Source organism: Helianthus annuus, chromosome 9 (assembly GCF_002127325.2).
Source record: "Helianthus annuus cultivar XRQ/B chromosome 9, HanXRQr2.0-SUNRISE, whole genome shotgun sequence".
NCBI lineage: Eukaryota > Viridiplantae > Streptophyta > Magnoliopsida > Asterales > Asteraceae > Helianthus > Helianthus annuus.
The window spans coordinates 178,284,071-178,310,160 of NC_035441.2; the positions used below are offsets into that span (position 1 = coordinate 178,284,071).

General features: G+C 36.5%; 1 protein-coding gene and 3 long non-coding RNA genes across 4 annotated transcripts; 3 read left to right on the forward strand and 1 right to left on the reverse strand.

Annotated features, from left to right (window-relative positions):
- The first annotated feature begins 4,557 nt into the window (after positions 1 to 4,557).
- On the forward strand, positions 4,558 to 7,739 carry LOC110879811. Its single transcript, XR_002559002.1, has 2 exons — positions 4,558 to 4,700; positions 7,154 to 7,739. It is a non-coding gene; the product is annotated as an uncharacterized LOC110879811 (long non-coding RNA).
- A 10,610-nt stretch (positions 7,740 to 18,349) lies between these two features.
- LOC110879812 lies at positions 18,350 to 19,235 on the forward strand. The gene is made up of 2 exons (XR_002559004.1): positions 18,350 to 18,680; positions 19,043 to 19,235. It is a non-coding gene; the product is annotated as an uncharacterized LOC110879812 (long non-coding RNA).
- Positions 19,236 to 24,270: 5,035 nt separating this feature from the next.
- LOC110876848 (chaperone protein ClpB1) lies at positions 24,271 to 25,318 on the forward strand. Its single transcript, XM_022125008.1, has 3 exons — positions 24,271 to 24,403; positions 24,496 to 24,677; positions 24,768 to 25,318. Exons 1-3 carry the CDS (start codon positions 24,271 to 24,273, stop codon positions 25,053 to 25,055), a joined length of 603 nt encoding a protein of 200 aa, XP_021980700.1. The 3' UTR covers positions 25,056 to 25,318.
- Positions 25,319 to 25,384: 66 nt separating this feature from the next.
- Positions 25,385 to 25,813, reverse strand: LOC110875039. The gene is made up of 2 exons (XR_002556463.2): positions 25,698 to 25,813; positions 25,385 to 25,608 (listed from the first exon to the last, which is right to left on the reverse strand). It is a non-coding gene; the product is annotated as an uncharacterized LOC110875039 (long non-coding RNA).
- Between the last annotated feature and the right edge of the window lie 277 nt (positions 25,814 to 26,090).

A 26,090-nucleotide genomic window follows, 5' to 3' on the forward strand; every position in this document is an offset into this window, starting at 1 on the left:
GTATACATAACTTGTTACTACACTGTGAGTAGTAGCATGACCACAAGTCAGGATTGACACTACCGTGGGTGGTAATTAAAGTAGATGTAAACAAATGTAATTGCGAATTGCCCTCAATGCTGTAAAATGATAAAACTTGTTTTGATTAAACTGGGATTTACTCGCCAGTATTTCTTGCTGATAAAACTTTTCAAAACGCATTTCAGGTAACAAAATGTGAAAGCCAAATAGAAGCCAGCTGGAGAGCACTGAAGGCTTGGAATAATGGCTATAAAAGTTACCTAAATAATGAAGAAGTTTTATTTCAATAAACTAGGGTTTATCCCTAGAAACATGTTGTAATGGAAACTTGGGTTTTTCCCATGTATTTATTATTATAAAAATTTGGTGTTTTACTCTGATAAATTATTTCCTAACTACGGTCCTAATGTAATTTCCACTGCCAAATTAATAAACACCGATACCACTGAATCTGCGCTCGCGGCCGCCCGCCTCCCGGAATAGGGGATATGGGTTGCGACACCTCTCCTTCTCGTGACGAGCCTACGATGTTTTCTTTTAGTTTTGTAAATCAATCTCTATGGATTCAAGCTTGTGGCGACCAGAATATTAACCACATGGTCGAGACATTCGGTCTAAGCCCCGTGGATTAGAATAGTGTTTCTTCAAATATATAAAAAATATATTCTTTTTGTTAACATTTTTTATATAATATCAATATATTTAAAGAATTTAATCTATGTGTGTGTAACACAATGTTGTAAAAGTAGGTCTCGGTGGTCGAATACTTGCTAAGTAATCACTACAAGGCACAGTGTCAAGACGATTTTCTTCAACTCAGCTTAATTACTCAGAATCGATCATATGTGGCCAACCACGACCAGAATTGCATCTAATTAATCAACTTGGGTCGAGTTTGCCTTTAAAAAAATAAAACGAAATTTTTATGTCTACAATAATAATGAATAAATTTCATTTTTCAAGAATGAATATCAATATTTGAAAGGCTCAATCTATTCACACGCCCACCCTGCCTATTTGCACACTTTTGGTGCCCTAGACGCCTCGTCTAGGCCTATACGGGGCGTCGAGGCACTAAAATCAAAGGGCTTTGAGTGGGATGTCGGGCACAAAATTTAAGGGGTCTAGACACCCCGTATAGGTCTAGACGAGGCGTCTAGCAGGTTGGTGTTTTTTTTAGTTGAAAAATAGGTGTTTTGGTGGGGTAATTTGATTGTTTTTGGAGGGTGATGTTTTTTTGAGTGATAAAAATGGGTGTTTTGGTGGGGTAATTTGAGTTGTTTTTGAAGAAAAGTTTTATTTTTGTATAAAAATATTTTACCGTTTTCGATCGGCCCTTCAAAAATATTCGATCGTTTAAATATTACATTGTTTTTAACATTTTACTTTTTCAAATATTACCCTACCATTAAAATATTATATTGTTTAAATGTTATACTTTTTTCAACATTTTAATAAAAATTCAAATATTATATCGTTTAAATATTATATAGCCATACAAAAAACTAGGGGTGTGGATGGGTCGGTTTGTGTCGGTTTTGACCAAAAACCATAACTATAACCGTGATGTCGGTTATTGGATAATCATAACCATAACCGATCGGTTATGGTGGTTATGGTTATTCGGTTTTGATGGTTATAGCGGGTCGGTTATGGGTGGTTAATCGTGTATTTTGCTTAGCTAAAAATACCTCAATTTTTTTTAACATGAAATAAATTGTAATTGCATATTTGTATATATTAGTAGGGTGGAGTTATTGTAAAAAAGACCAAAAGTGTGAGAAAGGTAAGAAAGAATCTCAACCATTAGATTAAAATTAATTGAAAATGGTAGGATTGTAAATGCATTAACAAATTTAAATATGGTAATCCTTGATTTAAGGATTTGGAGAGAGAAAATCCTGGATTTAAGGACTTATAACCGTCCATAAATATAACACCATTCAGAGTATGCTCATACATGGTGTTTTAAATATAACACCATTCAGAAAATATAACACCATTCAGCACAAAAAATAACACCATTCAGCACAAAAATAACACCATTCAGCAGTAAAATAAAAAAAACACCATTCAGTACAAAGAATATAACACCATTCAGCAGTAAAATAAAAAAACACCATTCAGTACAAAAATAACACCATTCAGTACAAAAATAACACCATTTAGTAAAAAATAACACCATTCAGTACAAGAATAACACCATTCAGTACAAATAATATAACACCATTCAGTACAAAATAACACAATTCGATACAAAAATAGCACCATTCAGTACAAAAAAACACCATTCACATACACACGGGTAAACATATGTTGTAAATGGAACCCATACATCGTGTCGCTGTGGAATCGAAAGACAACCCCATCCCACGTTAAATAGCCGGGACATAAAACGCATTAACAACTCACCTATATCTTCTGATCCGAAACAAACCGAGCAAAAACGAGATTCCTTGCACAGCGGCAGAGGTGGTGGTGATGTTATACGTTGGCTGGATTCGGTGGCAGTGGGGTTGTGGTGGCCGGATCCGGTGGTGGCAATCTCCGATGGTGATGTCGGTAAGCAGCGACGGGTGATGTCGGGTTCCGAAACAAACCGAGCAAAAAGATGGAGGCAGAGGTGGTGGTGATGTTATACGTTGGCTGGATTCGGTGGCAGTGGGGTTGTGGTGGCCGGATCGGTGGTGGCAATCTCCGATGAAAACTGTGAAAAGTGGAATTTGTGGAGAGAGAGAGAGATATTGTAGGGATTTTTGATTGACAGTTTCTATTTTTGAATGTGTATAAAGACTTTATTGCCCCTAGAATTTACAATTCAGTCCAAAAAATAAACCAAATTTTACAATTTAGTCCCTATTAATCTCAACCATTAGATCAAAGATCTAATGGTGTAGATTCTTTCTTACTATTCTCACAGTTTTAGTCTTTTTTACAGGATCCTTTACCTATATTAGTATATTAGATAGTATTAAAAAATACACATAATCTATAATATTAATTCCAATTATTATCGAATATTCAAATAAAGTGATATGATACATTCCATAAATTCAAATAAACATTCAACCGAAATCACAAAATGATATGAAAAACCCATAGGTACTAAAAATCTTCAGTAAAAAACATCAAATATTAAAAATATGGTGAAAAGTCCTAAATCCTACAAAGATTTATTACATGTCGGTTTGGTCTGGTTATGTAAAACAAATTAGGTTGCCTCTCCTCTAGAATGAAAAGTTGTGACTTTTAAAAATCATACATACATACCCCTTGCTCAAAAACTAAAAAGACACCACATGCTACCGAAGAGTCACGCCATGCTAACGAATGGACATGACTAAATCAATATGAAGTGTGTGTGTTTTACCATCCATGGAACCATCATGTATATACTTTTGTTTATTAATCGTCAAAAAGGACACCTGGGTGGTAAATATAAATTATTTGCATATCAATCGACAGTGACACAACCTTTATAGCCATCATCGAAACGTCTTAACAATAATCGTCAAAAAGGACACTTGGGTGGTAAATATAAATTATTTGCATATCAATCGACAGTGACACAACCTTTATAGCCATCATCGAAACATCTTAACAATACAAATCCCATCATTATCGACCCATCCCTATAAATTGCAACCCTAAGTCGAAACCCAGAAATCATCGAATGATCAAACCGAAATTAAAATCAAAACAGTGTAGGACCCCTGTTTTCTAATCGCATCTTTGAAGCCAAAATTCAGAATAAAAACAAAGAAAAAATCGAATCGTACAATTGATATCATGAAACTGAAACTAAACAATCATATTCGAACATCGATTGAATCGGACTAATCAATTCTGAAAATATCTAATAAAAAAACTGAAGAGAACATAGTATCACATGGGTTTTGTGGCGTGAAAAATTGAAACCAAAATCAAAAACGTTTTGGTTTAATCAAAACGCATGGAATGGAAATACGGGGAACCGATAATTTGAAATCAAAAGTTTTGTTTGAATCAAAGATTGTAATTCTTATTTGGTAACTAGAATCTCCTCGAATCGGCACCATTTTATGAAAAAAGGGATACGTCACTTTGAAAAATCTCCTCGAATCGGCACCATATTTCATATACATTGGTTTTTCTAGAAAAAGACAAAATCAATGTTGTTAAACTTATTTTAAGTATTTTAAAATCAGATATGTTTTTTAAAAGCATTTAATTATTATTTTTTACACAATTTAGACAATGTTTTAACAATCCATTTTTGTTTTTATTTTGTTTAAAATTAAACATACTTCTAAAAAACGTTCAAATAAGTTAACGATATTATCAAAATCAAAATTAAAACAAATTGATTCCAACATATAGAAAGAAAACCAGTTCGCTATAAAAACTCGGATTGTTAGAACTTTCAAAAATAAAATATATAGTTTATATAAAGATATCAAGTTAGAACCAAATATGCATGGTTCACCTAGCAAGAAATTTAGGCATGTATCACAATTTAAACATGTGTGGCGACTTAGAGTTGTGTGGCAAGTTCGACCTGTGTGACAAGCAAATCACTAAATTGCCACTGCTTCCACCAATACCAAATCACCAAATTATTTAGTGTTTCTAAATCCATTATACTCCTTTAATCACATTCGTTAATCAAAAACCTTCCACTAGTTACATCAACATCCAAGGTAATATTTTAAAAATTCTCTTCAATCAATTCAATAATATGTTTTTCCATGATATTCGTTTTCTTTAATCATGAATACTATTTTCATGGCTATTTATCTTCTTGAACCTTCATGCGTTTCAATTGATTAATTCAAACATCTTGAACCCGTGTACCTTTCAATTGATTTAAGCAATCATTTTTCATGATTGTCTGGTTTTTTCTTACCTTTAGTTTTTAAATTTCATGATTCACGACATCAAGATTTGTTTATCATAGCTTGGGATTTTACCTATTAGGACAATTTTGAGATTGTTTACAAATAGAATAACAACAAAAATGTTGAATTTCAATTGACGTATACAATTTAAGAAGATATATAGATACAAATCGCATGTAAATATATAGTATGTAATTGTATCGCAAAGTGTAGAGTGAAAACCACTTCGAAACCGCTTAGATTGCCCCTTTGCAGAGAGAGAATATTGTGTGTGTTTGTTAGAGAGATGAAGAAGGACGAAAAAACTTCCTGGGGAGTTTCCCTGATTTCTTAGGTTGTTTGTGTTTATTATTATAGGAAATCTTAAATGAAATCTTTGAAATGATTTTCATGTGATAATGTAAGCTAAGAATAAAGCAAAATGAAAGAAAATGTTTTGCATAAACTAAAGAATTAGCGCATGATGATACTAAAAGCTTTTATAATCAACATCCCGCCGCAACGCGCGGGGTGACGTCAACTCGTTATTTAACATTTTGAAAATTATATTGTTTCCGTATTATATTTCAATGTCAAGGTTTTTACCATTTATTACAAAATATCGATTTAAGACAAACAATCATTAAGTAACTGAATAACTGAAAAAACAAACTTAAATATGACATATATAAGATAAGTTTCTACATCCATAACAAATTATAAACTACAACTGAATACTAGATACCAAAATATGAACATGCAGTTGGTCTATGCCTCCGGGTCCGAATCTGAATCTGGATCTGGCTGCTGCTGCTGCTGCTGATGATGATGATGATGATGTGGTGCTCGAGGTGGTGGGAGCGGTATGACAGGTAACCCCCCCCCCCCCTCTCTCTCGTCTATCCTACGACTCCCGAACCAACCAACCCATCAAATCCATAAGCTTGTCAACGTCGGCTCGTAAACACGGATCTGTTGCAGCTCCCGGGCATGACCTGGAATAACGTGCCATGGAAACTGGGGGCGCCCCGGGAGGTGGTGGTGGTGGTTGTGGCATCGCTGCTCCATCTAAATCCACCGGAGGGTCCTGCACGACCGCTGCATCATCTGCCGGAGGATAGACTGGATCAAAGTGCTCCGGTAAGTCCTCCGGAACCCATACGTGACCTCCGCGGGTTTTAATAGATATGAGTATGTTTTTTTTTTAACGACAACTTTCTTTTTAATTCATGTCGTCTGTGGGACTTGAACCCAAAACCTCACCTTCCCAAAGTGTTTAAAGGTTTTGTCTTTGCCAATGGACCACCACCCCATTGGCAGATGTGAGTATGTAAATACAAAAACAAATTATACAATCAGATGAAGATTGAATACAAAATATTGACTTGAGAAGTAAATTCTTAATCTCATTTATTATAATTATTCCACATTAAATACAAACGTTCATTTGTAATGAATAAGTAATAATACAAATTCAAGTATTTTATAAGTATAAATATCTAATGGAATCCTTACTCCAAGTCTTGAATATCGAAATTCATCCTTTTAGTTTCTTTAGGAGGTCGTCCAAAAATGTCAAGAGCTCCACACCAAATCACAGTACCAGCAACAGCTATAACACCATATATAAAACAGAAAGTAAAAATTCATAATTTGATAGTTAAGTTGAGAAATAAAAAGAATATACAGTACCAACAGTCAAAAATTTTGTTGCCTCTGCTTGAAGAATATCTTTATAAGGAATGAAGTTGAAACCGTATTCAAAACCTTGCCAACCATCAACACGTCTAACCGTTGTACGTCGATAAAAGTTGATTTTGGTAATCATCTCCTACAACTTTGTATTGGTCCTTGTTTTCACCAACACCAAATTTCTAGAGAATAACAACATCATCCTCTTGAAGTTAGCCATCAAAAACAGGGATCAAATGACTCTTAATATTAGCCAGAATCTGAACACCCTGAAGAATATTTGAACAAAGTATTTTTAGGATAAAAACCTACAAACTCTCATCAAAACAAAAAATTAGACATTTACATCCTCAAAAGCCTAGGGTACAAACCTAAAGAACATTTGAACAAATCTGGGTTTTTAGGATACAAACCTAGAAACCCTAGAAATATGAAACCAGACATATACATCATCAAATTCATGTTATACACTAACAGAAAACACACATACACATTACCTTCTCATCGATCAAGATCAGGTCCATCTTAAAACTTTGATTCCATTTTTGGATGATTTACGTCTTCATATTCCACGTCTTTTGTAGGGTTTAGATCAGAAACAAAACTCAAATTGTTGTTCTCACGTTGGATTGACATGGTTCTGAAAGTTGAAAGAACTTTAGGATTTTAGAAGAGAAGAGTTGCAGAGATTAGTGTGAGAGAAGATGAAAAGATCAAAGGGTTGTAAAAGGCTTTAGGGTTGTAAATGGCGGTGAGAACGTACATGCATGGATAGATGAAATGATGAAGACTGCAAGCATTAAATGCTAAATACACTTTCCCATACTCTTTTCAAATTTGAAACACCCAGGTATTATGATATTCTCAATTGATATTTGAAAAAAGGATATATATATTTTGTTAAATGAAGATATAAAATTGATGATGAAAAAATAACATAAGAAAGGCATTGTTGGATAGCCTAGATGGTTGTCACGTCAGCTTTGTGATGTCAATGTTTACTCTCCTTTATTAGATAAGGGAGATGTTTGCGATGCGGGCTTAAATGTTGATAATGGGCCTGGGCCAGCCTCTGTTGATCAATCCAAGAGATAATGTAATAATCATGAATTCCTGATGATTTCCATTTGATATTTGAAATCTCCTCTAGTAAATTAAAAGTTTGTCAAACTTTAATACGTGAGGTCAAATAAAATTTTGGATTTTGTTCATCTTCTTCTATTTTCTTAGCCGGGCTGACCATTTTTGGCCATTTTATCGTTCCACTAGTTGGACCGTTTAAAAAAAGACTTGATTATATCGTAAATAATATAAATCCATACTATTTAATAAATTTTTTTAATACGAGTTTTTAGAACCCGCGCAATGCGGCGGAACCATTAAACGAAACAAAAAATAGTCGTTAAAACGTTTAATTACGCACGCGTGTTATAGACCATTACATAAATGAAACGATATACAACATTAGTTTGTTATGGTAGGGTCACTCGCTACAACAATCAAAGAGAATCAAAATGCCCAAAAGAATTTACATTGATCGATTGAGAACTATAAAAATGAGTAGCGTTACCTATATAAATAAAATGACTTTTTGTTTAATTGAACTAAATATAAATCTTGAATGGAATACTATACATGAAATTTCGATAATCTTACATATGTGGTCAGATAAAGATATTGTTTTTAACAAAAAATATTAAGCATGGTATTAAATTATTAAATTGCATTTATAGTTCCAAACAATCTTATTTTTCTGAACCCCATTCAAAGCAATCTTGTAAAATCCATGTGCAGTGTGCGATAGTTAATAGTTTTACACCATCCATCTCTTTCTCTCTCTCCCAAATCAACAACCCACTCCCACACCACAAAATTGACTCCGGCACTACCCCCAACATTATCACCATCGTAGCACCACCACCACCATCGACATCGAGCGTCACCACCTCCGAACACCGCCAATCACCAAAACAACCAACATCTAGTCGCCCCCACTATAACACCGGTCACCACATTCACGCCACCACTCTATTTCTCTCTCTACAAACATTCTCTCTATCTAACACTCTCTCTCACTCTCTCTTATCTTGATGGAAACTGAAGCAGATCGCTCGACATGCATCACCAAATCTGGTTGTCGATTAGTTTACAGATAACCGGGTTCGCGCCCAGAACCTTAAACACCGTGATGGTGCCCACTGTCTAAATCTCTTTCAGATCACACACGTATGGATCGAAAGGCAAAGCATAGAGAAAACATGTTATAACCCTGCAGTATAGTGTTGTACAACATGGTTAATGTAATTGTACAATTGATTATGCACATGCATACAACATAGAAGATGGAATGGTGACAGTCAAAACATTTGGACTAGTAGGATTTTGACACATGGACAAATTAACCAATCAAAACATAGAAAAATTGAACAGTGTTTTGTGAGGAGGCTTAGAAGTTGCTAAATTAAAGAGGGGAAATATATATACACGTGTGCGGTTGTGCATGTATTTGTAAATTTGTTTTAAAAGAAAATACAAACCACTTTATCTTTCATTTTGTGGTGTAAACTTGGAATTCTATACGATCTTAAGGATAAAGTTGGTATTTTCATGATATTGTAATTTTAGCCCCTTGACTTTTGTAACCTTTAAAGTTTCATAAAATGGCAAATTTAGTCCCTAAACCTTCTACTTTGAATTTTCAAAGCCACAACCTCATCTTTCAAACTTTGCCAGCACCAACCCTCTACTTTGATTTTCTACCATCACCCCCTTAGCTCTTATATAGTTACGCACCAACTCTCTTCTTTTACATTTCCACCAACACCCCCTCATCTTTTACACATTTCCGCCACCACCCATATACTTTTACACTTTGTCTTTTAGAATTTTCTTTTTTACCCCTTGTACTATTACTCCATTTTTACACCCGCCCAACTTTAAAAAAATTGCAATTGTAACCCCTAGACTACAACTCCTACTTTTGCAAATGCCAATGCATTGTGTTTACGAAATGTCTTAGGCATTGTGTTTTACACTTTGTGTCTACCTTTGTGTTTTACACTTTTTTGTAATTGTCTTTTACGCACTGCGTTTTACGAATCGTGTTTTGTCTTACTATATGTTTCCACCCGTCAAAAGACAAAGTCGGTGGAAACCCCACCGGCTTTGCCTCCCCATCCCTCATACTTTCACGATGTTGGAATTTTAGCCACTTGACTTTGGTACCTTCAAAGTTTCATAAAATGGCAAATTTAGTCCCTAAACTATTACTCCATTTTACAAATAGTTTGTTTTTGACACCCCAACTTTGTGGTAGTTTCCTTTTCAGCTCCAACTTTGTTATAGTTTGCTTCTTACCCCAAAACTTTATCAAATCTTATATTTACCCTTTCTTAGCCCTTAAGTTTAGGAAATGCAATTTTTAACCAATTAACTTTTTATGAACTTTGTAAATGCCACTTTGACCCCTCGAGAGTTTATGGCTTGACGATATAAATTCGAGTTAGTCGGGTCGCGTATAATACGTTATGATTGTACGATATAAATTCGATTTACGTTACGCTTTAATCTAATCGCAATGCAACTATAGGATACATTGACTTCAATCGGAAATGTCAAAACGTGCGCTTTCATATGGTTAACACATCACATAGCATTTGGACTAATCCGTTAGATATTTGCGAAGTACCCGCGCCACAACGCGCGCAGGTGTTATTGCTAGTTTTAATAAATTATGAAAGCCGGAATAAACAAAATATAGGGTCCTAAGTATATCAAGTTTTGAAGTTTTTTTTTCAAGTATTTTTTTAGACCTCATTCAACTATGGATCTAGTTCGCCGATTTAATTGGTCACCATCACCAGGGGCGGACCCACATTGAACGGGTTGGGGTCCCCGGACCCCAATGTTTTCTAAAAATTAGTAGATCCGGTATATTAAATTTTATAATGACCCCGTAAATATAATTAGGTGGACACCGTAGAAAAAAAAAGAAAAGTTGGTGTAGTGGTAAACCTACATTTTTAACAAGAGGTCATGGGTTCAATCCTTGTATAGCCTGTTTTTCTGTTTTCTTTTCTTTTTAAATCTAGTTCAAACCTCACTCTGACCTGACCCGAACGAGGACCGACCTGAAAATTTTAGCGTTTTGTTATGAAAATTTTGAAGACCGGAAAAATGGACCCCATTGAAAAAAAATCTTGGGTCCGCCACTGACGATCACAACATATTGGCAAAGATGAAGAGGGTTCAAAATTACTTAACAACGTGATTGTGCATATGTGGGGTCTACGGCCATTATCAATGCACTTATGATAACATTGCTTTCACTTTTGGTTCCTTTATCTAAAACATGTATTTAGTTCATAATAGAAAATGTTGCTATTAAAACCCACACGACTTGGCTAAGGACTTAGGTAGCAATGTTTAGGAGAGGACAACCCGTTTAGATTGGTGTTGAAGTGGATATGGGTGTCAGTTTTCGTCTTCTCAGGTCCCAATACAAGTTTTAACCACAACAAAAAAAAGTTGAGCATCTATGGGTTTGAAACCTTGTGGATACTTTGACGCTCAAGTCAGTCCGGATCACAACGCAAATCATATTATGTGTATAATATTACAGTGAAAAAGTTGGAGAAAGAAGGAATGATCTGCCTCATTGTTATAACTCACTAACTCTCCATATATATCATATATGTTGGAGTCTTTGGGCCTTAATCCTAACGGGTCATTCTAGACTTGTGCTTATTGAAATTAGTCCAACGTAGATTGGAGGTGTCTTTTTGAGTTGGCCCAATCACAATTCATAATTAAGGATATCTCATTATAAATGTAATCAGGACTGCCAATGAGCCGATGATGGTGGAGTGGTAAGTGAGGGACCTGGTGTTTCAACTTTCAAGTGACCTTGGTTAGATTCCTGCCCCCATCATGTAGTTTCGCCGGCACCTGGTGATGATGGAAGACTAGACGAGTAGGCGGCGATCGCTAGTTCGATCCTTGAACTGAGCGGGTTTTACCTCACTACGTTGTCGTGCCTTAAGGTGAGTGTTCACGGGCTTCAAATGGTGAATTTCGCCAATAACCTATTTAGAGGATTTGTTGACCGTCAAAAATAAAAATATAAATAAATGTAATCAGCACACTAGTTATGCTTTAATATAATAATCATTTTAAATAGTTTTGCATGTCTCCCACATGAAACGATGTCGAAATCGTATTGCTTAAAATTACTCTGTCTACTTTATATCAGATTGAAAGCAATAATCATCAATATCACAGTTATGTAAAATTATCTACTAGAACCAAACAATAATAATATAGACAAATTCGTAGCTGCTAAATATTTTATTTGAATATTAAAATGAAACTTTACCTTGAATTTGTTAGGTTCAGTGTTTAATACATAAATCTATTTGGACACCCACCCTCCCAATTTAGACACCTTTGAAACTCTAGACGCCTCGTATAGGTTTATACGGGACGTCTAGGCACTGAATTCAAGAGGGTCTGGCACAAAGTTTGAGGGGCCTATACGAGGCGTCTAGGAATTGGGTGTTTTTTTGGTTGAAGAATGGGTGTTTTGGTGGGGTAATTTGATGGTTTTTGCAGGTGATGTTTTTTTGAATGAAAATTTTTGTGTTTTTAAAAAAAAGTTTTATTTTTTGTATAATAAAAATTTTTACCGTTTTCAAGATTGGCCCTTTAAATATATTCAATCGTTTAAATGTTATATTGTTTTTAACATTTTATGTTTTAAAATATTATCCTACCATTAAAATATTATCTCGTTTAACTATTATTTAACATTTTGAAACTTAACGTTGGAAACGTGGAAGCCATCCGGTTTTGGTTAGAAACATGGTTATGCAATGAACCGGTAAAACTCATTTTCCCTAACTTGTTTTGTTTAGAAAATAATAAAAGGTACAAGGTTAAAGATCGGTTTAACGAGTTAGAACATAATTTTATATGGAGGTGGTTGTGGAAGCGTGATCCGTCCACGAATGTGGAGCTTTTGGAATGGAATCTTTGCATTAGCCTTCTTAATTCGGTCCATTTCTCTGGAAATAAAGATGACTGGTTGTGACTTGGGGAGGGATCGGGTGACTTATCGATAGTGTCGGTTAAAAGATTTATAACTGGGTAGATCGATTTTAGTCATCTTTATGTGATGAATTGGTGAAAATGTGTTCCTATGAAATGTAATATTTTTGTGTGGAGGGATGGAGATAGATTGAATCCCTACGGCTATGGTTTCGAGCAGTAGAAACTGATGGAGGTAATAATAATGGATCGATCCTTGATCCTTTGTGTATTGAACAATCATATAAATAGGAGATTACAAGCCCTCAATTGTAGGGATTTACAAATCAATGAGATAAATACAATATACATAATATCGTTTCCTAATATATTCTATTACACCCCCGCAGTCGAAACGAGAGGTGGCCGAATGTTGAGACTGGACCGGAAGTCGTCAAAGAGGACGCGAGGAAGACCTTTGGTAAAGATGTCGGCAATCTGATGTCTAGACTACACATGTAGAATCCGTACTTGACCACGTTGTACTTGTTCCCGCACAAAATGAATGTCAAGTTCAATGTGTTTAGTACGCTGATGTTGGACCGGGTTGCTGGATAGATAGATAGCACTCACATTATCACAGTACACGAGAGTGGCACAAGTCAGTGGATGATTCAGCTCCAATAATAGGTTTCGTAACCAACAGATTTCAGCAACCACATTGGCAACTCCTCTATACTCGGCTTCAGCGCTTGAACGGGAGATAGTTGCTTGCCCTTTGGATGACCAGGAGATAAGGTTGTCACCAAAATAAACGCAATAGCCACTCGTGAAACGTCGAGTGTCTGGGCAACCTGCCCAGTCCGCATCCGTGTATGCAAGAAGAGACGGGTGGGGTGAACGACCGAGAGTAAGCCCGTATGAAGTCGTGCCCTGTATGTATCGAATAATTCGTTTGAGAGCAAGCCAATGTGTTGTTTTCGGAGCATGCATGTACATGCAGATTTGCTGGACGGCATATGTAATATCTGGCCTTGTGAAAGTGAGGTATTGAAGTGCCCCTGCAAGACTACGGTAAAGAGTTGGGTTGTCGAAGTCATCTCCCGATGTTGCACTTAACTTGGCATGCGTGTCAACTGGCGTAAAAACAGGGTTGCAAGAGCTCATACCCGCCCGTTCAATGATGTCACAAGCATATGCCTCTGGAGACAAAAACATGGTGTCATGTGTTCTGGTCACTGAGATCCCAAGGAAGAAACTGAGGGAGCCGAGATCTTTCATGGCAAACTCATTATCTAGGTGAGTCATGAGGGTCTGCCGAAGTAAATCCGGCGAGGTGACAAGAATAATATCATCGACATATAGAAGAAGATATGTCGTGTCTTTGCCTTGATGGAACGTGAACAATGACACGTCACACTTACTGTGTCGAAATCCCAAGGTGAGAACATAGTCGGTAAATCTTTGATACCATGCCCGTGGCGCCTGTTTTAAACCGTAAAGGGACTTTTTGAGCCAGCATACATGATTGGGAAATTTGCTATCTCAAAAACCCATAGGCTGGTACATGTATACGGTTTCTTGAATGTGACCATGTAGGAAGGCGTTGGTAACATCTAATTGGTGAACTGACCATGACTGAGATAAGGCAAGCGATAGCACGGTGCGAATAGTTGCGGGCTTAACAACCGGACTAAACGTTTCCCCGCAATCAATGCCTACCTGTTGAGATCGTCCATCACAAACTAGACGGGCTTTGTACCGCTCAAGACTTCCGTCAGACCTGAATTTGTGTTTAAACAACCACAAGCTTCGAATAACATTCATATGTGACAGACGAGGAACCAATTCCCAAGTCTCATTTTTAATAAGAGCATTATATTCGTTGGTCATGGCCATATGCCATTCCGATATGGATAAAGCGACACTTGGGTTTTTAGGCATGGGCACAATGGTGGAAGTGTGAAGATTAAGAATACGTTTAGGTTTGGTGATGCCATCCATGGCCCGTGTCCGCATAGTGCGAGCCGGGGGCGTTGGGGCGGGATTTAAAGGCTGGGCGGAAGAGGATGAATGGCCGGAGGGGTGGAGTGGGCCGAAGGGGTGGGCTGAGTTGGCGTGTTTGGGAGGGGAGATGGTGATGATGTAGCCGATTGGCTGGGCTGGGCCGACGACTATGTTGGGCCGAGGGACGGCTGGACTGGGCGAATGGGATGGGCTGAAACGTAGAGGGGCTGTTCTGAGCTGGGGAAGGAGTGGAAGGTGGGTGGTTATTAGAGTTGTGAGGGGCCGATGAGGAGGGTGTGCCTTGCACAAATGGCCATAAGGAAGGGGGAATTGGTCTGTTAGGAACTGATATGAGGGTGATGGATGAATGGTGTTTAGGAATGGGAAGGTGGTTTCATCAAAGGCAACATGTCTAGCAATGGTAAGTTTTCGGGTACGTAAGTCAAAGCATTTATACCCTCGGTGAGTTTGTGGATAGCCAAGAAAGACACACGGGTGGGAACGGTAGTCAAGCTTATTAATGGTTGTGGACGGTAGTAGTGGGTAGCAAAGGCAACCAAAGACACGGAGGTGGTCGTAAGAAGGGGTGCGGTTATAGAGGTATTCGGTGGGTGATTTGTTTGCTAGAGCCTTGTGGGGTAGAATGTTAAGTAGATAGGTAGCGGTTTCTAAGGCATGGTGCCAAAACGTGTTTGGTAGGGAGGCATGCGCCAAAAGGGTTCGAACCATGTTGTTTATAGTACGAATTTGGCGTTCGGCTTTGCCGTTCTGGCTAGACGTGTGTGGGCATGATAGGAGAAAACACATTCCCTTTTGATCAAAGAATTGTTTAAAGGAATTGTTGACGTATTCTTTGCCATTATCACATTGAACAGTTTTAATGTTTCTTTCAAATTGGGTTTCGATTTGTTTGATGAAGAAAGAAAATATGGAGAAGACTTGGGATTTTTTGGAGATTGGGTATGTCCATAAGAAATCTGTCAGATCATCTAGAAAAGGTATATAATATCTATGGCCACCTGAGCTAATTATGGGGGACGTCCATAAATCGCTATGGATGATATCAAATGGTTGACAAGTAATAGTATTAGAATCATTAAACGGTAAGCGTATACTTTTTCCAAACACACATGATTGACATAAATGTTTATTAAGTTTGCCAAAATTGATAGAACAAGATTGTTTTAAAGACTGTAAAGGAAGGTTGCCCGGATGTCCAAGGCGTTGGTGCCATAGTTCGGAGGAGATGGCAGCAAAAGTTGTAACGACTCGCACCAAAATGTCCTAAAACGCTCCGTAAGTGAAAACCCGAACCCATAAAACCTTACTTTTCATAAAAATCCGAGAAAAACAAATTTTTTCACTCGGTCGCGGGGCGCGACAGATTAAGCAAAGGTCTTCGCGGGGCGCGACAGGCCTAGGATTTCCGGATAAGCTTGAGGGACATGTGTCATCCACGTGTCAAGACCACACCATGACTCAGCAACCTTCACTCCGACCCGGACTCCCTCGCGGGCCGCGAAGGAGAAGCTGATATGCTTCGCGGGCCGCGACGTGCCCCAATATCAGCCTATAAATGGCAGCCGATGGTTTCATTTCAATTCGTTCAATTCTTTTCTCTCTCTATAAACGTATAATGCTATAATACTCCGGTATTATACCCCGTAAACCCGAAACTCTGCCCGTTATTAGGGTAATAACTCTAATCACTGGTACGAGATTGTATCCGATCGATTAAAACCGATCCAATGGATATTTAAGTGCTGCCAATATCTGGCTATACTTTGTCATTCATTGTGAGGGTTTTGATCTCGTGATTATGGTTAATGTTGAATTGAGTTAATACTCTAGTACGAGTTCCAGTGTATCTAGAAATTAGAACTCATAACCAGAAGGCTGCTAAACCAGAATACTTAATGATTAAGTAAACTTAGTAATTAAGAAAACTTAATGATTAAGTAAACTTAGCAGTTAAGAAAACTTAGCGGTTAAGAAACTTAATAGCTAAGGAAACTTAACAGGAAAGTAAACTTAGCAGTTAAGCAAGCTAAGTAAGTTAATTAATCAGCTAGTTACGTTATTTAATTAATCGGCTAAGTAAATTACTTGATTAAACCGTTAAGGAAAATTAATCAGTTAAGTAAGATTAATTAAGTTAAGTAAGATTAATTAACTAACTAAATTAAACACCTAAATAGATATACATGAAAATAGATATATATGAGGAAGGTGCAGGAGGATATATATGTAGGTAGGAAGTTTCCTAGAAAATGTATAGGTAACTTCCTAGAAAAGTATATGTAATTTCCTAGAAAGTAAATAGGAAACTTCCCAGAAATTTCATGTTCCTACCTATAAATAAGAGCCTAGGATTTCATTCTTTCTTGCTCATTGTAAGGACCTGCAAAAATGTCCATAAACGACCCGTAAGTGAAAACTCGGACCCCTGAAACCCTAATATTCATGAAAAATCAAGAAATTAAGAAAATTGGTTTCCACACGGGTCGCGTAAGCCATAAGGTAAGGCTACGCGGGCCGCGACAACTTAAAATTTCTCCAGATAAGCTTAAGGGACACGTGTCGTCCCCGTGTCAAGACCACCGATGACTCAGCGAACCCTATTGCCGCCTTTATGGCCTCACGGGCCGCAAAGGACCCCCCTTCAAATTTACGCGGGCCGCGAGAGACCTAAAATTCAGCTATAAATTGAACGAAATTTGGGCATTTCAAACTGCTCAATTCTTTTCTTTCTCTTAGCTTCTATCATAGCAAAATAGTAGCTCGATATTATACCCTAAACCCCGAAACTCTGCCCGTTATTAGGGTAATAACTCTAATCACTGGTACGATACTTTATCCGATCAATTGAAACCGATCCAACGGATGTTTAAGTGCTGCCAGTACTTGGCTATACTTTGTCATTCGTCGTGAGGGTTTTGATCTCGTGATTATCTTTAAAGTTGAATTGAGTTAATACACTAATACGAGTTCCATTAGAAATTAGAACTCATAACCAGGAAGTTGTTAAACTAGAATACTTAGCAATTAAGTAAACTTAATTATTAAGCAAACTTAATAGTTAAGAAAACTTAATGGTTATGTAAAACTTAACTTAGCAGTTAAGAAACTTAATAGCTAAGGAAACTTAACAGGAAAGGAAACTTAGCAGTAAGTTAATTAAACAGCTAAAATACGTTATTTAATTAATCGGCTAAGTAAATTACTTAATTAAACCGTTAAGGAAAATTAATTAGTTAAGTAAGATTAATTAGTCAGTTAAGTAAGATTAATTAAGTTAAGTATGATTAATTAATCAGTTAAACAAGATTAATTAAGCTAAGCAAGATTAATTAAACTAAGCAAGACTAATTAAGCTAAGCAAGATTAATTAAACTAAGCAAGATTAATTAAGCTAAGCAAGATTAATTAAGCTAAGTAAGATTAATTAATCAGCTAAGTAAGATTTATTAAACACCTAAATAGATATACATGAAAAATAGATATATATATATATATATATATAGTGTAGGTTTTATCTAAGGAAAGTTTTATCTAGGGAAGGTTTTATCTAGGGAAGGTTTTATCTAGGGAAGGTTCAACTAAGGAGGATAACACCTAGGGAAATTCTATATAGGGGTAAGACTTATCCCTTGGCTATAAATAGGAAGCTTAGGATTCATTTTCCTTTGCTCATTTCTTCTATTCTTCTCTCTATACGTTGGTGTTCTAACCAATAATCACCGATACGATATTCAGTCCGATCAATTCAGGAACCATCTAACGAATGCCAAAGTGATGTCCAAAACAAGACTATACTTTGTAAATTTCGTTAAGAAATGAATGCCAAAGTGTTGTCTAAACAAGACTATACTTTGTGAATTTCGTTAAGGTTCTGATCTCGTGACCATCGTTAGGTTTGATTTGGTATAACACTAATACGTATTCCACTCTGTTAAACTAAATGTTTAACTACCAGAAAACTCTACACCCTACACTTACAATTAAACAAGATAACTAATCATCAAAAGATTCAGATCTACAAAGTAGATGCTTGTTTAATCAAGACTATATGCTAACAAGGTGAGTCATTCTCTTTTTATTACCAATGTTTTACAATACTCCAATTATTTTCAAAGTTATAATTCCAGGGATTAAGTCGTGATTATCTTGAATCACTGGCAAGTGGGGTATTATGCACATTACTAATTTCTCACGGTTAGGTTCACCAACCTAACAGTGATAATCATCACTACTTGGGTGAAAGGACCCAATAAGGGTAAGACCATCGTCACCAGGGTGTGACACAGCGCCAGATAAAAATAAGATAGTAGCCATTGTAATTGCTCTTATGTTGTAATTTATAACAATGTGTCGTTTTGTACAAAAATGAATGAACTCACCAGTATTTCCTGCTGACCAAACCTTTTTAAAACGCGTTTCAGGTAATTACAGTAGATTGGAATAAGAGTGATGATACGGCACCGAAAGGCTTAAAGAAATGGCTTAATTTATCAATTGAATTAAATTAAGCAAACATGGTTTCATATATTCGGGTGTATCCCTTATTGAAGCTACCTTTGTAAAAGATGGGTTTTATCCCGTCTATTTAATAAATAAAATCCGTTGTTTTCTAAACTCTGATATTTTTCTTAACTCACGGTCCTGATGAACATTTCCGCTGCAAAGTTTTTTTTAAATAACCACCGGTACCACTTGACTGCTCGCGGCTCCCGTCCAGGGTGTGGTCGGGGGTCGTGACACTCATTCCTTCTATTCTTCTCTCTATACGTTGGTGTTCTAACCAATAATCACTGATACGATATTCTGTCCGATCGATTCGGGAACCAACTAACGAATGCCAAAGTGCTGTCTAAATAAGAATATACTCTGTGAATTTCGTTAAGGTTCTGATCTCGTGACCATCGTTAGGTTTGATTGGGTTTAACACTAATACGTATTCCACTCTGTTAAACTAAATGTTTAACTATCAGAAAACTCCATACACTTACAATCAAACAAGATGTTTAATCATCAGAAAATTCAGAACTATAAAGTAGATGCTTAGTTATCAGAAGGCATAGAATCAGGAGGCTTGTTTAATCAAAGACTATATGCTAACAAGGTGAGTCATTCTCTTTTTACCAAATTGTTTTCAAAACCATAAATGTTTTCCAGTTATACTTTGCAGTGATTAAGTCTTTGCTAATCTTTAATTACTGGCAGTAAGTGGGGGGGTATGTGCACATTACTACTAATGATTTATCACTTTAGGTGGGCGAGCCTAATTAGTGATATGTCCACAGTCATAGATCCGGTCAAGTGACAACTGAACCAGCTAATTATAAGATAAAGGCCAATGTAAAAACTCTTAATGCTGTGAATTATAAAAAATGTGTTTTTGTACAAAATGAATGAACTCACCAGTATTTCCTACTGACCAAATGTTTTTAAAACGCGTTTCAGGTAATTACAGTAGATTGGAACAAAAGTGGCGAGACGGCACCGAAAGGCTAAAAGAAGTGGCTTATTTTATCAAATAAATTAAATTAAATTAAACGTTGTTTTACATATTCGGGTATATCCCATATTAAAGCTACCTTTCAAAACATGATTTTATCACATCTATTTAATAAATAAAATCCGGTGTTTTCTAAACTCTGATATTTTTCCTAACTCACGGTCCTGATGAACATTTCCGCTGTAATGTTTTTCAAAATAACCACCGGTACCACTTGACTGCTCGCGGCTCCCGTCCAGGGTGGCGTCGGGGGTCATGACAAAAGTAGATTGTGAGGTGCTGCCTGGCCCAAGAAGGAGAGGATAAAGGTCACCGCTGCTGTTGCACCAGAGGATGGGGATCCGGGTCTTGTAATCCTTTACAAGAAAACCAAAAGGGTCAAATTCAACAGAAACAAAATTAAATGAGTTCAATCTATTAGGTCGTCGCTCGAGAACCCCCGAGGAACTTAGGAGATTAAACGAGGAGGAGCGCGTAAGAAGTAAAGGACCTAATGCTCAAAACTTTTATGGAAGAACAAGTCTGTACCATCGCGACAAGAAGATGCTCATCGTGGGAGACGGGAATTTTAGCTTTGCACATAGCGTGGCGGTGTCACACCCTGATATTTCCACGTATTACCGGTGGGCCCGGTGGGGAGTATCGTGACGTAGTTGATATCATCATAGTCAATAATCACAGTTTAATGCACAGCGGAAGTCTAAAAGTAATATATTACAAACCGAATGAAAGTAACATGAGTATTACAAACGGAATGTAAAAAGGATCCACAGGCGGATCAAAATAAAAGAACATAATTGTTCAACAGATTTTAAGTGACAAATCTTGCAAGACTCTTATTTATTCACTCAGGAGTAGCCAGCCTATTCCGCCTAGTACATGCACTTTAGCCTTTTTGGAAAATACGTCAGTTTACACTGGTAAATACAATTAACCGACTCTTTTAAAAATATTTAACAAAGAATTATTTAAATGCACAAGGCACAAAAAAAACTTTTATAACTTGGGACAATTATTTTAAAAATAATCTTGTATACAGATTTATATGTTTGTCGTCCGCCAGGGCCGGTTAGAAGAGCCGGACAAGATTAACTGACACACCACAGGTATAATGCCCACAAGGAGAACTCCTTATTGTGGATTACCATTTATACATACGCAACTGTCAGGTGTATGCCTACACCCCGTGCTTAAGTCGTAGCCATTTCACTGAATGAGCCGAGGATATCCAGGACATGGTCATTAACCCCCCAAAGGCCATATACCAAACAAAACAGATTAAAACGGGCTATGCAAATATATTAATCACAATCCGATTTAAACAATTACACACCCGACCAAGCGGTAATTATTATAATACCGTATCCCAAGCCTGTATAACGGAAAATAAGTTAAAAGTATTTACCTGAGCAAATATTCAAATTTATCTCAACCGTATACAATCAGCAAGTGCATATACCTTTTACTGGGCTCCTAAATCTGGAACGAAGGTTTTTAATAACCTATTAGATTCCTAACGGGTCTTTCTTAAGTTTAAACTTAGACCGGTTAGTTTTAATGAAAGGTTTACGGTTCAAAACGCAAGATTAAGCGAAGACCGGATTAGAATGTGATTTAGACCCGACAAGTTTGAAGACTTGTATAATATGGGTAAACTAAACACATTCTGGATTTTGAGATAAAAATGATAAGGTCTAACCCGTTTTGGTTAATTTATGCAAACTAGTTACATAAACCGCACCGAATCGCGAAAAATGCATAACAGGTAAACAAATGAGTCATGAACAGGTTTCCTAAGTTAATATACCTTAAATATGTTGTGATATCAGTAGGATACCTTCCATTATGCCCAAAACGGATTTAAACTCAAATTAAGCCCCGTAGGGGTATTTTGGTCATTTTAAAGGTTATAAAAGAGATTAAATATTAATCTGAGGTTTTGGTCTGAAATGATTAGTAAAAATATTTACTTTTGCAGGTCATATCAGTAGGGTATTGCATATATGTGAAATTTATCATGTATAACCAAACTATGCACCGTAGGGGCATTTTGGTAATTTCACATAAGCTTTAAAGGTCAAATTTGGAAATCTGAGTTCAAAACTTTTGCTTACTGTTAAAGTATAAAAATTTACTTAAAACATCAGTAGATATTAAGTCTTATATGTTAAAAAATAGTTTTAATCCATACTATGCGTTTAAAACGCGTAAAAAGTCGGTTTTAAGCGATTTTCAGGTTATATATGGAAAGCTGAGATTTTTATCAGTCCAGAAGGCTTAAAATATTTTATTTAACATATAAAATCAGTATCAAAAGGTTTGGTATCAAAATGTTATGTAAAACTCATTTTATTAGCAAAAAGGATATAACCGACAATTACCGAATCAAAGCAATAACCCTATGTTATGATCAGTTTAAAAATAAATAAAAATCCTCAAAAATCCCAAAATATTATATTACATCAGTGGGTAAAAGGTTTGGTGTCAAAATTCGGGTTTAAATAGGCTTTATGCTAAATATGCCGTTTAATTAATAAAAAGCTTTCAAATTACGATATTGAGCATAACTCCTAATTTAGACCTCAAACTGATATCAAATTTTAAGGACGAGTTTATAAATCAGTAATAAAGGTTTTTGTCCTCTCACATTTTCAAAAATATCGTTTTAATGTCAAAAGGGCATAATGGTCAACATTTAAGCCATTAACGAAAACATGCAAATGAATCGGATAATTAAGGAACCATATAGTATAACCTCAGAGGGTTTTACTAACTTATAATATGGTCCTAAAGGAACTTTAAGGCATATTTAAACTAAGCTAAATCGGGCCAGAACTGAAAGTCAAAGCAAAAGTCTTCTTTTGCGACTTTCGGTTCCGAACCGAGCCTAAACTCAGAATCGTCGGGTTGAACATGCTTAGACATGTTCTTAGATTAATTACCAAGTTATTTTAGTGTTAAAATAGGTTCCATAGCTTCTACATTGCTAATTATGAATTTATTTGCAAAATAGTTTTCTGTTGACTTTTTACTATTAAGTTTGACCCGACAATTGACCAAGTTAGAATGGAAATCAGAGGGTGCCCTTTTAAGGACTTATTACCCACATAATTACCAACTCATAGCCACTTTTAATTCGAAAAATGACTGGACCATTAGTGATTAATCACTAAGTCAAAGCTTAATTACGACGGCTTTGACTTTTGGTCATTAAGCTAATAAAATATGAACTAGAGAGGCTAAGATTGCTTACAAAGACCCTTAGCACGAATTAGGAGCTTGTGGAATCTTGCTTGAAGTCCAAAGAGCTCCAGATAATGTGTTTGAATATTTTTTTGCAAGTGAAAGTGAACTAGTGCAACAAACAAGAGCTTATATAGCCAAAATCAATCCTCAAGATCACTCCACACAAGTCTACACATGTTTCCTGATCATCCCAGGTGTCCTCTATGCATGAAATACCATTGGTGCAGCCCTTGAATTCGAAAACCATGCATCTAAAGCGGTGGAACAGGCTGAACAGGCACCTATCAACATTTTTGGGAGCTGGCAACTTTTAGGCGGCCCGCGTAAGATATAGGACAGTCTTACGCGGCCCGCGTAGACCTTCAAAACCGGGAAAAATGTTTCCAGCTTTGCACTTTCAGTCCCTGGTCCATTTTAACTTTGTTTTACTTTCATTTATTGCATTTTGGACCCCCATAGTTAACTTTTAAGAACCTTGGGTCATTCACTAACTCCGTTAAGCTCCCGGTTAGTCGTATAATCACCCGAAAAGTCTTGTTTACTCCGAAACTCCATAAATTTAATATCTAATATTCTTGTGGACGGAATATTAATTTATTTACAATGTTTTTGGGTTCGTTAAAGGTCACTCAGAGGTAACTTTAACATGTTGACACTTTTAACCCCTATGCTTTACAAGATCCTTATTTTTAACACAAACGACTTCCAATGTTCGATAAATTATTCTTTAAAGGATACGAACATCGTGTGGGGTCAATCAGAGGCACAAGAATGGCATGTTGACACTTTGGATCCCTTTATTCACATATTTACATTGTTTGACAACTTCAGTCCCTCAGAAATAATTCTTTACATGTTTAAAGTCCATGACACGTGTCTTCATTATATTGGTCGTGTTTTTGCGAGATGTTACAGGCAGCTCGGCTCAGGAAAGATGCGGAGAAAGATGCGGCTTTTGAGAGACGTTTTCAACAGGTTTTGGTGGCTGAACCTAGTGCTCTTGTTGTCACTCCTCAACTTTCAAGCCGATACATAACGGGTATGATTCATTCGTTGGTTGATTGAATTAGAGGTTTAGACATTATCTAGTAGTGATGATACTTACAATTTATGTGGAAAATTTGTATGCAGCACGTTTCTTGCCGGATAAGGCTATTGACCTTGTAGATGAAGCATGTGCAAATGTGTGGGTGCAACTAGATAGTCAACCGGAAGAAATTGATAATCTTGGAAGGAAGCGGATGCAGTTGGAAGTTGAGCTTCATGCTTTAGAGAAAGAAAAGGATAAAGCAAGCAAAGCTCGTCTTGTTGAAGTAAGTTTATGAAGTAGATAATTAAGATTGATATTTCGGTTAATTTTAAGTTACAGTATGCTAATGTACTTAACTGGTTGCTTTTTTCAGGTGAGAAAAGAACTTGATGACTTGAGAGACAAACTTCAACCACTAATGATGAAATATAAGAAGGAAAAAGAACGTATTGGCGAAATTCGAAGGCTGAAACAGAAAAGGGAAGAGCTTTTGGTGGCCCTACAAGAAGCAGAAAGAAGATATGATTTAGCAAGAGCTCCAGACTTGAAATATGGAGCGGTTCAAGAGGTGGAGACCGCGATAGCAAAACTCGAAGGGACGACAGATGAAAATGTAATGCTGACAGCAACGGTGGGACCGGACCAGATGCTGAGGTGGTGAGCCGGTGGACTGGTATACCTGTGAAGAGGATGAAGATTGAGGAGATCGATGACAACGATGAAATGGATGAATAACTGAAAAGCAAAGATGGTTAGAGTCTGAAGGCATTCTGTTGATTCTGTGTACTTCTTGTATGTTAGATTAGAGGCTTGTCTGTGTATTACAAGTTGCTTGGTTTACTACTGTTTGTTTCAATGAGTGGAAATTAGTAAACCTTTTTCTTTATACCAATTATGTTAATCTAAAAGGTAAGTCTTGTGTTATTTTGATTCATTACATAAACAAATAAGCATGTGACCAAGATAAAGAAAAAAAGTATCAAATGAAGCTTACCAAAAACAGCAATCCAACTAGATTATTTTACTCAATTATACACTCAATCAGTACAGAATTGTACTCATTAAATAGAAGGTGAACAAACAAAATTACAATAAAACCACCCACACAATAAGTAAGAATTACTCAACAAACAAAAGTCTACTAAAAAGGCTCAAGTTGATTTGTTTTTTGACTCCTTTCATGCTCCTCGTCATGGTTCAATAACAAGCAGAGGCTGCATGCAAGAATGGTCGTTTAATTACCAACACAAAAGATATTACCGTTAGACGCAGAAAGAAAGATTAATTGAAAGAAGAAATATACCGTATCCAGGCTAACAGGTTTTCCATCCTCAGCAAGAATATCAACTATTGTTCCAAATTGATCAGCCTAAAAGATGACGGAAATAGCTTAGTAAAATAAAAACAAATGCTATATTTTCCAAGATAATTTTAACATTTGTCTATGTCAGGGAACATTGTGGAATGAAGATCAAGTGCGGTGTGATGCATACGATTGTTTATTTATGAATGGGCGTAAGGCAAGAAGATTCAAATAGATATCGTGAGGGCATGGGGTGCAAAGCATTTTTTCCAAAAAAAAATGTTATCAAGGCAAAGCATTATTTAGTAGAAATAAACATGCACGTGAACTCGTGAAGTACGGTTGATAATATATTAACAATTTTCAATCCGGCAACTTGATCTTTCAACTCTG